This window comes from Tarenaya hassleriana, unplaced genomic scaffold (genome assembly GCF_000463585.1).
Source record: "Tarenaya hassleriana unplaced genomic scaffold, ASM46358v1 Cleome25, whole genome shotgun sequence".
NCBI lineage: Eukaryota > Viridiplantae > Streptophyta > Magnoliopsida > Brassicales > Cleomaceae > Tarenaya > Tarenaya hassleriana.
This window is the reverse complement of record NW_010965775.1, coordinates 1,377,024-1,393,399: the sequence shown is the minus strand read 5'-3', so window position 1 is coordinate 1,393,399 and position 16,376 is coordinate 1,377,024. Positions and strand designations below refer to the sequence as shown.

The 16,376-nt window shown below is 34.3% G+C and overlaps 3 protein-coding genes across 3 annotated transcripts in view; 1 reads left to right on the top strand and 2 right to left on the bottom strand.

Annotated features, from left to right (window-relative positions):
- LOC104816428 (protein FLOWERING LOCUS D) overlaps positions 1 to 544 on the bottom strand; it is a 4,452-nt gene extending 3,908 nt beyond the window's left edge. Inside the window, exon 1 of the mRNA XM_010545257.2 lies at positions 15 to 544. Coding sequence (XP_010543559.2) covers positions 15 to 441 — 427 coding nt within the window. The 5' untranslated portion in view covers positions 442 to 544. The remainder of the gene's footprint in view (positions 1 to 14) is intronic.
- A 679-nt stretch (positions 545 to 1,223) lies between these two features.
- On the bottom strand, positions 1,224 to 4,892 carry LOC104816425 (glycerol-3-phosphate dehydrogenase SDP6, mitochondrial). Its single transcript, XM_010545253.2, has 6 exons — positions 4,400 to 4,892; positions 3,339 to 3,812; positions 2,837 to 3,168; positions 2,506 to 2,666; positions 2,166 to 2,424; positions 1,224 to 1,717 (listed from the first exon to the last, which is right to left on the bottom strand). The coding sequence occupies exons 1-6, from the start codon at positions 4,758 to 4,760 to the stop codon at positions 1,421 to 1,423; spliced, it is 1,884 nt and encodes a 627-aa protein (XP_010543555.1). The 5' UTR covers positions 4,761 to 4,892; the 3' UTR covers positions 1,224 to 1,420.
- Positions 4,893 to 15,062: 10,170 nt separating this feature from the next.
- The window catches only part of LOC104816423 (probable protein S-acyltransferase 15), a 2,391-nt gene continuing 1,077 nt past the window's right edge, over positions 15,063 to 16,376 (top strand). Inside the window, exons 1-4 of the mRNA XM_010545250.1 lie at positions 15,063 to 15,388; positions 15,801 to 15,893; positions 15,972 to 16,073; positions 16,172 to 16,243. Of these exons, the coding sequence (XP_010543552.1) occupies positions 15,128 to 15,388; positions 15,801 to 15,893; positions 15,972 to 16,073; positions 16,172 to 16,243 (528 nt within the window). The 5' untranslated portion in view covers positions 15,063 to 15,127. The remainder of the gene's footprint in view (positions 15,389 to 15,800; positions 15,894 to 15,971; positions 16,074 to 16,171; positions 16,244 to 16,376) is intronic.

Sequence of the window (16,376 nt, the reverse complement as noted above, 5' to 3'; positions counted from 1 at the left end):
AACTGTCGACGCAGGAAACCCAGCTGTGAGAGCGATCAAAGCTTCAGACGTGGCCTCCTTGTTGATCGTGATGATCTCATCACCAATCCCAGGTGGTTTTTTAGAATCCTGGCCATCTACATTCACTCTACCTGAAGCAGCCGAAACAGAGGTTGAAGACGATGCGAAATTACTGTTGACGGAGAGGGGAGCAAGATTAGGCAATGAAGGGAGAAGAAAAGAGGTCGTGCGCTGCGAACGGCCTCTCCTCCGTTTCTTCGGCGCGGAGAAAGATACAATCTGCTCAAAACTAGGGTTTGAGATAGAGTTGGAGATCGAATTCGGAAAAGGTGTCAAACCGGTTTCGGAATTAGGGTTCGAGCTCGCCGGCGAAGGGTAGGTCGAAAATTGGGGGAAAGAAATCGAAGGTAAATGACCTTGGTTCTGGTCAGGTGGGTTCATCGTTAGCTCGCTCAACAGTTCGCGGGAAAACTGCAGGAGAGAGAAAATCGAATGGGAAGAGGAGAGAAGAAGTGAGCAAGAAGACAAAGGGAGAGGAGGAAGGAAGAAGAAACGGAATGTTTGGTTACTCAGTTAAACCTATCCTTGTTTAGGTGCAAATTCCCCACTTTTGTTTGCTTTTACAATCCACCACTAATATTTGTTTAATTACAAATTGCACCCTCAATGAGAAGAAACTGCACAAAATAACAGAGGAAACGTCGGGGAAACCAAAACTCGTGAGAATAAAACACGTGGATTTTTCCGTTTCTTCGTCATTTTCCCAAAAAAGGTTTCTTTTTTCCTCTCGTGATCAAGAACGCGGTCATCAGATTCGGACGAGGTTTTTTCTTAATCCTTCATTTTTCTGCCAAGTGTCTCGCCGCCAATGGAGCACCAAGAGAAGTTTCTCGTAATTCGACGTGTTTGACTCTTCTTGCCGTTGATTCGAGGCTTGAGTGGCGACAACGTTGTATTAGAAATGCATTCTTCCTCCTCCCAATGGTCTTCGAAAATCTGCTGTTTCTCGAGTTCGATTCCTCGGTTTCTGGATTGCGTTTGTTTGTGGTGATTGAGCTGCGTATTGTCGGAATTGAACATAAGGATGTTTTTAGTAACATGGTCTTTTGACTCGGGTTGGGCTTTTGAAATTTCGTTTTCAGCTACGTGGGTTTTGGTTGGAATGTGCTAAAGGAGCATTCGCTTTGACATCGAACATGTAATCCCATTTGTAAAATCAGAAAGGGAAAATCTAAAATTCTCATTTTGATTCCATAGCATTTGAGTCAAAGAATCGGAGCTTGATTCATATATATATCAAGCATATTATTGAAATGCACCGTTGCGTTCTAGAATCCAGACCCTATAAAAGGAAGCAAACATTGCGGAAGAAAATGTTCAAATGGATTATGGACTTGCCTTTTTTTTCTGGTTGTAGATTTCAGTGTTTGCCGTCATGGAACTGAGCGTTCTTGGATGACTTGAATGTCTCAAGAAACTCCTTGGCCTTTTGCATCTCCTGTTGCTGCCTCGACTTGTCCCACTTGTGTTCGGTCGCCAGTACCTCTATCACCCTCGGCAACGCCTTTCCCGCCGCATCTGTGTCTAGGAACGCCAGCCGTGACCTCCTCGCGATGAAATCTACTGCCGATTCGCAGAACTCGTGCCTTGCGCAATAGGCGACCTCTGCTTCAAGGAATGGGTACCCGTGTGCCAGTCGTTTTCCAAGACCCTCGTCCTGGAAATATCCAAACATAAATTCATAGGAGAAGGTATCATAATAACAAATAAGATTAAACATTGACCAACTTGAGCTGATGTTGCTTTGTTTGTTCACCCATATGGAAATGTATCTTTTGGTTAATAATCAAATAACCGAAACAATTCGAATCTAACAACACACACGCAGCTGAATCGGATCCTATGTAAAAATTGAATAACCATGATTTCTCTAAAACCGAAAAACTCAAATCTGACATGGATAAAAAATTAACCTAAAATTTCTTTGAAAAATGAGTATTTAATCAATAAAAAGCGAATGATTAGAGTTTTTATAAAACCGAAATCCGAAATGGTGACCCCATTTTGGTTAGTTCTGATGTGTTTCGTATTGTATAAAAAAAATTCAAGAAAGCTTCTGATTAATATAATTCCCATTTCATCAGAGAGAGAAAAAATGGACCAACCTGAGCTATCGCTGCAACGCGTCCAGCCATTGTACCATAAGCATGAGATAGATGTTTGGCAGCGGTGGTGTCCATTGACCCCGGGACGAATTTACCTCCGTAGGTTCTCTTCATGCGCAAATACTGCTGGGCGAGGACCGTGAAAGATGATGGTTCCCATCCGTAAGCACCCACTAGCTGTAGCGTTTGGGTTATACACTCGTTGGTAGGGTTCAGTTTTCCAGATTTGATTGCTGCATCGACTGCATCTTCTGCCATGCTGAAAAGAGTTCTAAGTGAGCATACGAGAGGAAGAAGAGAACAGGAAGGAACTTGATTGCTTGTAACTAGAAAATCTTACCTTCGATATGTAGTCCACTTTCCACCCGTGATTGTAACTAAACCAGGACTATCCTCAGTGACAACGTGATCTCTGGAGATACTCTCTGTGCTCTTTGCTGATGGGTCCACGGCCAATGGACGAATTCCACTCCAAGCAGAAAGAACATCAGCGCGTCGAACCTATAAAATTTTCATAACTTACATAACCTGAACTACATTTTCAAAGAAAATGATGCAGAATGGGAAAAAAATCATAAAGGATTGGGTAAATTGCTTAGAGACGTGATCTCTGTGTTGATCATAGCATGTTCTGACGAATAGTTAATCATCTGATGCCAGGTTTTACATACCTTGATGTTAAGGTAGTCACATATTGCATCGAGTATGAATTGAATTTCGTCTTCATGAGGTTCTGGAAGCGAAGTGATCTCAGTGTTAGAGTCTGTAGTGCCTGCCACTGTTCGTCCCAACCAAGGTAACATGAAGACAACGCGACCGTCCTTCGTTTTAGGAACTATCAAGCCCATTCCTTCAGGAGAATAGTAATCAGGCAGGACAATATGTACACCACTGCTTGGACATATCATTGGTTTCGCCTCTTTATCAGCCATCTTCCTAACCGCATCACAAAATGGTCCAGCCGCATTCACGACTACTTTGGCATAGGTGTCAAACTCTTGGCCTATTGAGATGAAACAGAAATCAATAGAAATTAGCAATTACAACCTAACAAAAGTACGGCAGGTCAAAACATATGCAAAACTATACCATTGCAATCTTAAAGAAGTGACCTATAAACATATGTACTAAGCAAAACCGCTAATAGAAAAATAAGTATGCATATCCTTGTACCTGATAGATTGTTACGAATTCGTGCACCAATTATCCTCTGAGTAACATCGTCCTTAATAAGTGAGACAACCTCTGCATGGTTGAGTACTGCAGCACCAGCTAATGCAGCAGTACATGCCAAACCAACATTAAGACGTGAATCATTCATTTGACCGTCATAATAGACAACAGTTCCCTTCAAATTCTTGTCTTTGCCCTTCCTTGCAAGAGTGGGGAAGAGCTCAACAGACTCTTGTGCAGAATAATATCTGGACAAGTGCAATAAGCGTGCTCCTGCTACCAAGTCATACATTTTCAATCCCATCCAGTAGTAGATTACCTCAAACCAGTCAAAACAAGGCGTCATACAGGGCAGAGCATGGCAGAGATGTGGTGCATTGTCAATGACCTGCTTACGCTCCTCGAGTGCATGGAATACTAGCTTCAGCTGTCCATAATCAAGATTGAAAACAGCTTTCTCCAAATAACGAACCCCTATCAAATAATGCAAAATGATCATTAAAATAAAAACTTGAGATACAAAAATATCAAATACACCAGTGAAATCTAATAGAGAGTATCATCCGGACATGGCGCTGCTTCTTTGACTATATTTCTGTTAAAACAGGACCTTGAGGGTGCATGTAATATCAGAGAAATACCCAGCTATGTGCACGTAAATCAAACATTTTAATTGAGGCCAAACATATATTTTCCGGATAGCTAAAAGGTTGCTTCTCATTCTCAGCAGCAAAAACGATACAATAAGGATTTGACACTTGAGGTAGTTGATAGACATTGATGCCAGAGTGGCAACTCACCAGCTCCAATGAAGAGAACTCTACAAATTTTGCCATTCCTTAATCTAGAGCCTAACTATATAGCAATGATTCATGACCACATTCTCAGGTATGAAACAGACAGTAGTAGCATTTTCTCCAACTAAAAGACACCAATTCGCGCCTTGATGAGTATACCATTCAAATACAGGTGATCAACCAACCAATGATTCCAGAAATCCAGATATTCACCAGAATTCTGAGCAAAAGCATATTACAAATTCAAACGCGTGAACTCTGTACCTCCATGGATTAGCTTTGTTGATCGCGAAGACGTCCCCGAGGAGAAGTCCTCACGCTCGACGAGACCAACCCGAAGGCCACGAGTAGTAGCGTCGAGAGCCACTCCACAACCGGTGGCCCCACCGCCGATGATGAGGATATCAAGCGGATTCGAGAAGCTCGCTCCAATCAAAGCAGACTCCTGAACGGATCGCGACGGAACCGTAGCGCTCGGATCACCAATCCGACGCTTCAGTGACTCCAAAACCGAACCTCGACCACCACCTCTGTCGCTGGAGGCGATTGATGGCGTCAGGTAGACGGCACCGCCGGACGCGGCGGCAATGACGACGGCGAGACGGCGGAGGGAATTCGCCGACATGAATCGCAGAGAGAGACCGAATCAGAGTCCAAAATTTCCGAATTCTCTGACCCAAAATCGAAAAGATTGCGTTGGGAAGCGATCACGAAGATAATGATGGTTACGGTGCTCTGTCTGTGAATCCATCTACCGCACCGGGAATATGAAGTTCTACCGTGTCAAATTACCTATTCACCCCTTCCAAATTCCAATTACCATGATGGACGCGGGTAGGGGTGTTTTAGTAATTCTCGTCTCCCGCATTTAAAGTCGGAATTCAATTTATTCAGTAACATTTTTTCCCATATACTTTCATTATTTTATAAGAAAACCTTTGTCATCTTCCTGATAAAAGCATGTCTCCCTTTTTTGGGTTAGATTCATTCTCTTTCTTCGGTCTAAGCCCACGAATTAAAAAATGGGCCTAAAGAAATTATTGGGCCAATTTATAAAATTGATTTTAGTAATAGGCCGACTCCGCTATGTCACCATTTGGAGGCCCAAATTTGTGTATTCTTTTTAAATAAAATAATTAAATAAGCAGGTATAATACTAAAATTACAAAACCTAAATTTCTAAAAAAGGTGGCAAAAAATTATCTGTCTTATTTTTAGTTGTATATCAGTTATATGTTAGTCGTAATAAAGTCGCCAAAAATAAAACGAAAAGGGTATTTCAGACTTTTCTCACCGAAAAGTGGGTTAAAATTGATTTTTTTTTTTTGGGTGGTGTACACTGAAATAGATGCGACCCAAGTGAGTTATTTGGATGATTTTCCCTTTACGTTACCCTAAGTAGTTACTCTTTAGGATTATATATATATATATATATATATATATATATATATATATGTTTATATCTTTGGGCTAGGAAGTTTCGGGTTGTCGGAAACCGCGTGTTGGAAATATAAATTTTATTAAATTTTGAGCCTTTTTTAAGAGACTAATTAGAATCAAGAACTTGCTAAAATAAATGCTTTAGAAAACGAAGGGTTGAAGCAATCTTATTAATTACAAAAAAAGTTTAGTAGAAGGAAATTAAGGTTATAAAGTCGGGATTTAATTAAAAAAAAAAGTCCATGCTTTTTGAATTTAAAAAAAAAGAAGCATATAATATATTAAAGAATACATAATTACATGAAATCTTTACAATACCAGGCTGGCGATGACTTCGCTAACACGTGCGCTCCAAATCCTAAATGTCTGTCACCAAATCACGCATTGATTAATGAACCAATTACCTTCGTAATTGTTTATAGTATATATTATCATTCATCTCTCTGACCAGCCCATGGTTTTGGATCGAAAACAGCCAAGGGACATATCGATATATTTATATTTATATATAGGATCAAAATCTTCTATTCATTATTGTTTAAATTTCATTAAATGTAAAACTTTGTGAACTTTTTAATATGATTAACTAAAACAAATATGAAAATTGTACTCAATATATCTTAAGAAATGAAACATTTTTCTCTATCATATTTTTTTCCAATCCAATACTTTTTTGTTTCTCAAGTAAAACCAAAGAGTCTTTCGTACGCATAAAAAGGAACACATTTTTATTATTAATGGCTACAATATCCGTATAAAATACCTTTTAACTCCTGAAAATTAATATCTAAAAGACTAAAATAATTTATATTATAAGAATCTTTAACTTATAATATCAACAATTTTCAGTACAATTAATAGGACGATAGGAACAGAAATATTTATGCGGTTTCAAAGCTTACATTTTTTTTGTTTATTTTATTAGTGCCAAGTGATCGATAATTCATGTTATCATACATACATGTATATAAATATATGTATGTATATGCAACAGAATGAATATTTAGGATTGGATATAAAAAAATTGAATATTTAGGATTCAAATTTCATTTTATGGTTTAAAAAATAATTAATTGTATTAGACGATCAAGCATCCTATAAAATACATCCAACGTTCTTCTTTTATTTTAGCATTGTAGTCGAGATTTATGAGCATTTGCTGATATTTAGTAGATGAATACATTAAAATAAACAAAATTATATAGATATATTATTATAGTTTTATAGATTTAAGAATCTCGATTATTTACTTTTTTTTCTTTAATACATTTTTTGTATATTTAGTATGTAATATTTGACTGAATTTATTTTAAAATGTTTTACATAAACTTAAATTTATGATAAAAAAAATATTTGTAAAATAAACAAAAAAAAGTATTTTGTTTTTGGTTTTGGCAAAAGGGTAATAAATAAGAAGATAGGGAGGGTATATAGACAAAGTATAAATTATGAAAATGTGGACCGCCACGAAAAGGTACCAGGTTGTCGGCCATGATACGTGCACATAGCTCCACTTTCAAATAAAATAATTATCTACTGTTTTTTGTTATCATTTTTTTTACACGGTCCACGATTTATAATTTAGTAGTCTTGCTTTCAAACATAATAAAAATTGATTTAATTAATTTAATTTAGTTGCAGTCAGTCATGACCTGAACAGCAAAGTACATAAGACAGCTCGAACTCTAATATCGTACTAATCCAATTAATACCATATTTCCTATAAACTTTATATATATATAATATTGTTAACCAAGCGTGGAATTTACATTATTACCATCAATCAGAAACTTAATACGCATGTGATGCAAAAAGAAAGTCTATCCTTTCCTGTTGAATTAATTCTGTAGTTACACATGTAATTAAATGAAATTTTAATTGTCCAAACTATATTCAATATGTGAGAAAAAAAAATATAGTCAAGCGATGTGACAAAATCATTGCTAATGATAATTTCTTTTAGTCATCAAAAGGCGACGAAATTTCTGTAGTATATAGAGTATCAAATTGACAAAACTAAAACAAGAAAGGGAGAATAAAGTTTTCGATAAACTTTTGGAGGGAAAAAATGTAATCTTTATTATAAAAATAAATTGGAAATATGAAATATACAAGAGAATAATTGGATCCGGTTTAAATTTAAATTAAAATTGTCAGCATCATAGGCAAAAGTCTTGAAATGTATGATTATTTTGTGGGCTTACATGGAAATATCGATTGGTTAATAGGAGGATTCCACATTGATGTATGTATCCATATATATTACGGAATTGCATAATGAACATAACGTACAGAAGACAAATTTTATTGATTTCTCCACGCCCATGATTTCTTTCCACCCGTAACGTTGAATCTAAATGCCGTAAGTTAAATAAATATAATTCAATAAAAGACGACGAACCAAGTGGTCAATTTTCTAATCGATGTATGATTATTTGGTACGTATAAGATTGATATGTACAAAATAATATAACAATTGCATGAATATATTATTTGATTAATTTGAGTACCACTCGTTTATACCAATAGCTTTTTTTTTTTTGGAAAACTAGTTAAATAGCCTATATGTATTAGATTTTTCTAAGAAAAATCTTCTAATACTAGATTACAAAAAAAAAAATCTAAATCCAAGTAAAGTTTTTTACTAATAAATTTGACAATAATCATTACTCCAATATACATGCATATACATGGAAGAACATATTTTATTCGCCTTGTTCGAGTTATTTTTTTATTTCGGCCCAAAAAAAATAAAGTGAAATAATCATCTTTATGAAAAAGAAATAAAGGAAAAAGATGAAATTCATGTGGATTGTTTTGTGATTTTAGGACGAAGGCTTTTCGATGGTCTTCAGGTGAAAGTGTGTGGGAGACAAAGAATCTAATCTTCTTTCGACCAGTTGTTTGTTTGTACCATGTATTCATCAACTCTAAAATCTCCCACTTGTGTGTATTATTACAACATATACGTATATATGTGCATACACACACACACGTGTGTGTATGCGTCCTATGTATATATACCAACTCCCCAAGTGTGCGTGATTCTAAAAAATATAGTGAATTTTGTTGCGTTTAATGATATTTAAAAATATGTTAAATTAGGTTGACTACAATTTTTTGTTTATAAAAAAAAATTAACTAAAATTTATATTTAAGTGTATTGATTTCTCAGTTTACACCTGTGGCTTCTTTTTTTTTAAAGTTTTCCTATATCTTTTAGTTGTAGTTAAGATTTTAAATATAATATTAAATTTCTCATTATTAATACCTTTAATTAGTTGTTATATTAATTTAAAAAAATAATGATTTTATACGGTTATATATACCAAGAGTATCTGCCGCTAGAAAACGATTCACATTACAAAAATACCTTGTATAGTGAAACTCAGAAGAGTATTTTAGAGATGGTAATACATATTATATATATTATATATATGTGTGTGTGTGTCATTCGTCGAGCTTATACAATATATATATATATATATAATATAAAGAATGGTTGAACGAGTTTTCGGGTTGGTTATACTCAATAAAGTGTCGGTCCACAAGGCATTGTTTGCCTATAAAAACCTGAAACCCCAAACCCAATTCCTTTGTGCCTCTCTCTCTCTCTCTCTCTCTCTCTCTAAACTTAATTATTTTTCTCTTGTCTAAGTATATATGTGGGTGTGCATAAATGTCTATTATGAGGTTAAAATACGTGCTACTACATGTTTCAACCATATATATATATATATATATATATATATATATATATTGATGTATAAATTCATGAGGATAAACTATATTCTTCAAATTAAATAATGATTCTTATAAAATCTTAGAGTTATTTTTATTTGTTTTGATTTTTTTTCATCAGATTTGGGGGCGATGAAATTGGTATCGGCGGTCAAGTCAAACCATTTCCGATGCGAAATGAAATTCTTAGGATATATTGTATCAATATTTTGTACAGGAATTGCTCTCCCACTCAAAGCATAATATGCATGCGCCCTGGGTAAATTTTTTTCCCGAGTCTTATGAAGTATCGACCACTTAAAAACTGCCACGTCAGCCCTTGGCTTGTGACTAAATAAGAATCTCCCCTCTAATCTTCCCCCTCCACCGTCTTACTTTTCTCTATCTTTTCCTTTTATAAAAAAAAAGAAGAAGAAAACCCCCGGAAATTTTTGAAGAAAGGTGGTGTGTTTGTGTGTGTGTGTGTATATATATATATATGTGTGTGTGTGTGTGTGCCAGATTCGATTCAAGTTGATGGAGAGTTTTAAATCGTGGAGAAAAGTCCAGCAGTCGTTCTTTGTAGGTGCAGCATCTTCAAGATTCACATGAAAAATCTTAGGACGTATATATGTATATATATATATATATCGTAGGATTTTTGCCGTGTGAGAATCTTGATGATGCTGCGTCAACAATTGACGGCTACAAAACCAGAAGGAAGGGAGATAATCGAAGATTGATGGGATCTTATAATTTATTGGTAAGCCATGCTTTTTTCTTTGGGTAATTTTCATCATCTTTCTCCTGGTTTCTGGGTTTTGGTTCGACAAATCTCTCTCTCTCTCTCTCTCTATATATATATATATATATATATATATATATATATAAGTCATGCCTTATTTTGTTGTGGGTCAAATATAACTTAGGGTTTGGCCAAAAAGAAGCAAGCAATTGATCGGAAAACGTTTTTGCCACCGAATAAGAAAAATAACGCTTCTGATTAATATATATTTTTAAAAAATATTGTACTTATGATATTCGTAAAAAATACTAAATTTTAAGCATTAAAAAGATATGAGATTGGATATTCAGATCATTCTGGCCATTGTTTTGTATGTAAATGTTGAATTTTATCCTCGAATAAAATATATCACTTGATTTTTGTCATGTCATAACTGTTTGTTTTGTATGTAAATGTTGATTTTTTTGTCTAATTATATTTTTATTATATTATTATAGACACCACGATTTTCCACCCGAGGATATGCATATACATACATACATATATATATGTTTCGTGGTTAGACATATTTAGTGGAAAACATTGAATGTTGTGTTGTATATCATGCTTGAATTGAATGCCCGTTTGTCCAATATTATTAGCCATTGAGTATACATAGTCCGAAGTTCGAATTATGAATTTGTAATATTTACAAATATGACATTGTACAACACTTTCTTCAATCTAAGATCGACATTTTAGGGTTTTCAGATTTTGAGTATAGTAAAAAAGAGAGAAAAAGGCTTGTACATGAGAGGGGACACACATCTACTCCACAATTTCAGACGTGATTGTGTTTTTGACGCGACGTTTATATTGGCGATTGCGATTGGGATTGGAATCGCGATTGCGTTTTATCAGTATGGAAAATACTTATGCGGACTGCCTGAAAGTTGAAACCGACCGCTTCCGAAAACTCCGCCTCCAAGCGTCTGTGTGGGGACATCTTCTCAAGGGGGTGGACCATAAAAAAGTTATTCCTATTTTTATTCTTCAAATTTTTACATATTTATATGGGAAATCTAAAACATGTAATATATATAACTTTACCATCTTGTCTAAAATTTTATTAATTTTTTTTATCTTGTTCAATGTAATGGATTTATATGATACAAACGCCAATACTAATGATATGTACTAAACTATATGGAAACTTTATGTAAAATTAATTTTGATAATAATATAACAAATAAACATGAATAAAGATATTTGATATATTTTTTTTTATGTAGTTTTGCATCCAAACCCTCCTCCACCGTTGATCTATACATCGTTGACCAGCCAACGGCATAATATCGCGAGAAGGTAAAAACGGAGGAGTATACTAATTAAAGGACGGTAAAGAGGTAAAAGCTTATGATATATGAAAAAGTACATGCTCGTATACAAAACACACACACACACACATATATACATATGTATCAATAGAGAAATAATAATATAAATTTAACATGCCATTTTGTTTATATATTCGAAATAATTTTGGGTTTAAACCCATTTTTTTTTAAAAAAAAGGGATGCTTCCTAGAAGACAAAATGGGAAACGAAAGAGAGAGGTCACGTGGGAAATAGATAGGGACCAAACTTAAATTGCCGTGCTGTGCGAATAGACAGGGGGTGGGTGATTGGATCCTCACTCGGCCTTTTGGGTATCGCATGATCTGAAACTTTCAGGTAGCATTTGGACCGACCTACGATTTCACTATAGGATTTCAATTTCTACACTATATGTATATATATATACACACACATTTTGTGTGCGTATATTAACACAATATTATCGACTTTGCCAAAAAAACACACACTATTTTATATATCGAGTTATCCCAATTTGGATATCTCAACCGGTTAAAAAAGATGCAAAACATATCTTTCGTCCCAAATTCGAGACTCAGGTTGAGAGGATAACGCAAATTCTAATATAAACTCTTTATACCCTTAGAATTAGTATGGAGCTTGAGACAAAACACTCGGTTATATATCTGAGTGGTGGCTGTATTTTGATGATTATTGAATCGTATAGTTAACATACTATAGAGTTTAAGTGGATTAATCATATTTCACACACATGCATGCGTATGTATATATAAACATACATTAAAATATAACCTCGAAGGGATACATTTATATACGGACTCTCGCCTCTGTTTGTGATGCGTCTATCTATGGTTTTGGACTTGTTTCTCCACTCGCGTCTTTATTGAGCATTATATAAAAAATACCCTTATTTTACTATTTTGATTTCAACACATACCATTCAAGTGTGACCATATAACCCAAAATATAGTGTGGTCACATTTTAATTTTTATTGATTATAACGTTAAATTTATGGTGATCACACTAATTTATTATGTTCATATCTTGTATACCTTACTAATCATTTGACTAAAAACATAATAAATTTAACGTTATAAGTAATGAGATCAAAATATGATCATATTATATTTCGTATCACGTAATCACAGACAAAGAAGGTTATATACCTTAAAGTCAAAATAGCAAAGTAATCGTAATAATATCACGCTTTATTTATTGTGGTACAGAGATTTTATAAACTGTGCCAGCAAATACATATCCCTCCAGATGTCAAATCCTCGCAGCGGGCATGACTCATGAGTGTATATGTATAGAATATACAGAGGATTTGATTTTACATATATATATATATATAGAGATCTGGAGATAATTCTCCAAAAAATAATTCTCTTAATATATCGGACATACAGAGAACTTGAATTTACATATTATTATATTTATTATTTGATTTGGATTTCTTCATTGTGTATATTATAAGTCATATTCTTTACGACCTAATAATTCTACAAAAAATATATTACCCGTTTAAAAATTTTAATTATCAATCATAACGACAAGTACTCTATAAAATATGTGTCTACAAATCCAATAAAATATTGGGTTATTATAGTCTTCCAAATTTACATATTCAAATTGAATAAATCGTTATTTATTGGCGTATGTATCATGTATGTAACATATAAATGTAATATCGCATGAAACTACATTCTATTACATTTAAAAGATGGTGTTATATCCTTAAAAATATGTTTTTACCAAAAAGATCGCATAAAAACTATATCATAAGATGACTTGGATTATACATTAGTCTAAACTAATGTATTATATATATATAAAGTTAATGATTTACGAAATTTAGTGCGAATAACGACGAAAAAAATTAAATGGATAATATGTACGTTGGACCAATTTGGCCTAGGTGCAAAATGATAGATGGTGAAGCCCGCGTGCGTGTGAAGTCATGGTCATCTGGTCTCACATGCATGCATGTTGTACAAAGGTACGATATCACTAATTAATTTGTATATTTTTACGATATTGTTTTTTGGTTATTCGTGAAATAAAACTAGACACGTTTCAGCATGTTCCACCAATGCATAAAATGGGACATGATATATATATATATGGAAACCAATCGTCTGTAGTATAAATTTTGTATTAATTGATTGTACTATTTTCACATGCATGCATGCATGCATGCATGTATGTATGTATGTATGTATGTATGTATGTATGTATGTATGTATGTATGTATGTATGTATGTATGTATGTATGTATGTATGTATGTATGTATGTATGTGTTTGTCTTGTGCATGTGTTTTCTCGTACACATCGATTCTGACAATTCTGTAGGTAAAAAGTGTAACCCTAAGCTATGCCCCGTCAATACCATTTATGACAAATTTAAGGGCACCATAAATTCATGGTCCCCCGACTTGTGTATTTGTTCATAACCATGAAATTCGAAATTAAAATCTATGGCAAATTAAGTTCATGCTGTTATATCAAAGATTCCGACCGAAATGAACATGTTCAAGATTCCAACCTAAGTGTACATATCTTCCAAACATTCTGGAACTAAGATGGTCCAGAGAATCCAGTAACACAATATGGTTCATATAGACATAAAAGAATGATCTTCTGCTAACAAACCTCACTCGTTTATTTCTCCCTGAATATTCTAGAAGAGATTTTAATTTTATTTGGAGATATAAAGAAACAATAAGACAAAGTCAAAACATAAGGTTTTATTTTGTAAATGTAATAAATGAGAAGGGCCCAAATGCAGCTGTTCTGAAGCCGAAAATTATGACACCTATAGAAAAATTGTACATTATATAACTTCACTAAAAAGACGAAATAAAATCCCACGTGAATCCATCCATCCATCCATACGTACGTACGTACGTACGTATGTACGTATAGTTTTTTTTAATAAGAGATAAATATGTCAAAATTTTAAAGGAAGTCACCTTTAAAAATGTTTAGGAATATGGTTTTAATATCCTTTTTCATTTTTCAAATCTATGGAAAATATTTGATTTCATTTTTTTTCCCACTTACCATATCAGTCTAACTAACAAACCAGTTTCAATATATATTAGGATTTTAGGTATATATTCCATCTATTGATACGGTATTTTCCTTAACTTTTGAACATATGGTTTAGAATATTTTTTTTAACTCGCTTTATACATCAGAAAACTTTAATGTTACTGTTTTTGGGATTAGATAGATTAAATAAAATAATGTGAATTAAAAAATGTTAAATCAATTTTTTTGAAAAAAAATTAAGGTAACTTTTTAGATTAATTTGCTGATATTTTTTCTTCTTCTCCTTTTTAAACATTCAAAAATGTTTGAATATGATAACCTACTGGTTTAATCATTGGAATATTATTGATATATGCTTTAATCATCATCATCATCATCATCATCATCATCACCATCATGTATTAAAACCCTCAAGCCCAATAATTGACAACAAAGCCCATCTGTGAGACTATATGGGCTTCTATTTTCGTTGGAGCAATATTATGGTGCAACGCGGCGTATCTTGGTCTCCTTCTTCACGAATAATACGAGGCCATGTCATAGTAGAGACTTTGACCAAGTTTATATTTTTTAAAGAAAGAAAATAAATTTCTGGATTCAATACGTTTTCCCTGACGGGATTCGGCGGGCGAAGAAAGCTCGGCATTGAGTTCGCGAACCCGGAGAGATCTGGCGATGAATTGCCGGAGATTCTTCTCGATCCCGGTTCTCTCGGTGATTTTGGTGATGGGTTTCGTGTATTACGTCACACTTTTCGTCTTCATCGAGGAATGGGTGGGTTTGCAGAGCTCAGCTGGGACATTGAACGCGATCATCTTCAGCTTCTTTGCTTCTCTGTTCCTCTTCTCTTTCTCTGTCTGTGTTCTTACAGATCCGGGTCGTGTTCCGGCACCTTATTCCCCTGATGTGGAAGATTCACGTCGGACCCATCATAACGTAAGCTCCGGTTTTTTGCCGAATTTACATCTTGGGATGTTTCTGTGTTTGTATACTCGTATTACAGAGATTCTTCTGTGATTAGGGTTTTGTTTCTGTTCGGTTAGTGATGAGAATGGGTAATGAAAATCAAACTCGAGCTGCTAAAAAGTAACACCATTTTTTAGTCTTTTGAGCCAGTTGCTAATGTAATATGGGTACCCGAGTTTACTTTGGATATGTTGAATGTTCAAGAATCTATATGACTATAGTTGTTGGATATCTTCTAGTGATGTTAGCTTGTTAAAAGATGCTACTTGATATAATAAAGTAATTTTCTCAAATCTTAAATCTTGATTCCAATTGCAATGTAGCATCATTGTTCTAATTTGATAATTCCACTCAGGTCTCACCATTGTTTAATCAATCATAGGGTACAGAAACAAGGCATTGTGATAAGTGCTCGGCTTACAAGCCTCCTCGGACTCACCATTGCCGGGTTTGTAGGAGATGTGTCTTGAAAATGGTAGGTTGCATCATAACAATTTTTGAGATGACTGCTTCGGGTTCATGTGTGTGAACATTTGCATGTGTAACTTGGCAGGACCACCATTGTGTTTGGGTAAATAACTGTGTTGGTTATGCAAACTATAAATCCTTCTTCAATCTTGTGTTTTATGCAACTGTGGCTTGCATATACTCCATGGTATGTAATCCCAAATCCCATTTCGTAATTTCCACAGGTTTTCGAGGCTGTCAAATTTACGTATATGTCCCGGTTTTTTCTTCTTTCTTAACTTCTAGGTTGTTTTGGTTTGCTGTGGATTCAAGAAGGGGGATTCCTACATGGAAAATTTTCCACTCAAAATATTCATTGTAAGTTGGCTTATTGATGGATCATTTTTAGCTTTTTCAGCTATTTGCACAAGTTTCAGAATGAAGTTGGATTTTACTTAAATTGTGGTTCAAATCTTCTCTACCAAAAACCATAATATGATGGCACGACGCT

Bases quoted from the DNA above. Each gene is read 5' to 3' on its own strand.
- LOC104816425 (XM_010545253.2), bottom strand. From the start codon at position 4,760: ATGTCGGCGAATTCCCTCCGCCGTCTCGCCGTCGTCATTGCCGCCGCG. The intron at 2,667-2,836 runs GTATGTAAAACC...AAAATTTTATAG, and splicing joins GTGACTACCTTAACATCAAG to GTTCGACGCGCTGATGTTCT. The intron at 2,425-2,505 runs GTAAGATTTTCT...AACTCTTTTCAG, and splicing joins AAGTGGACTACATATCGAAG to CATGGCAGAAGATGCAGTCG.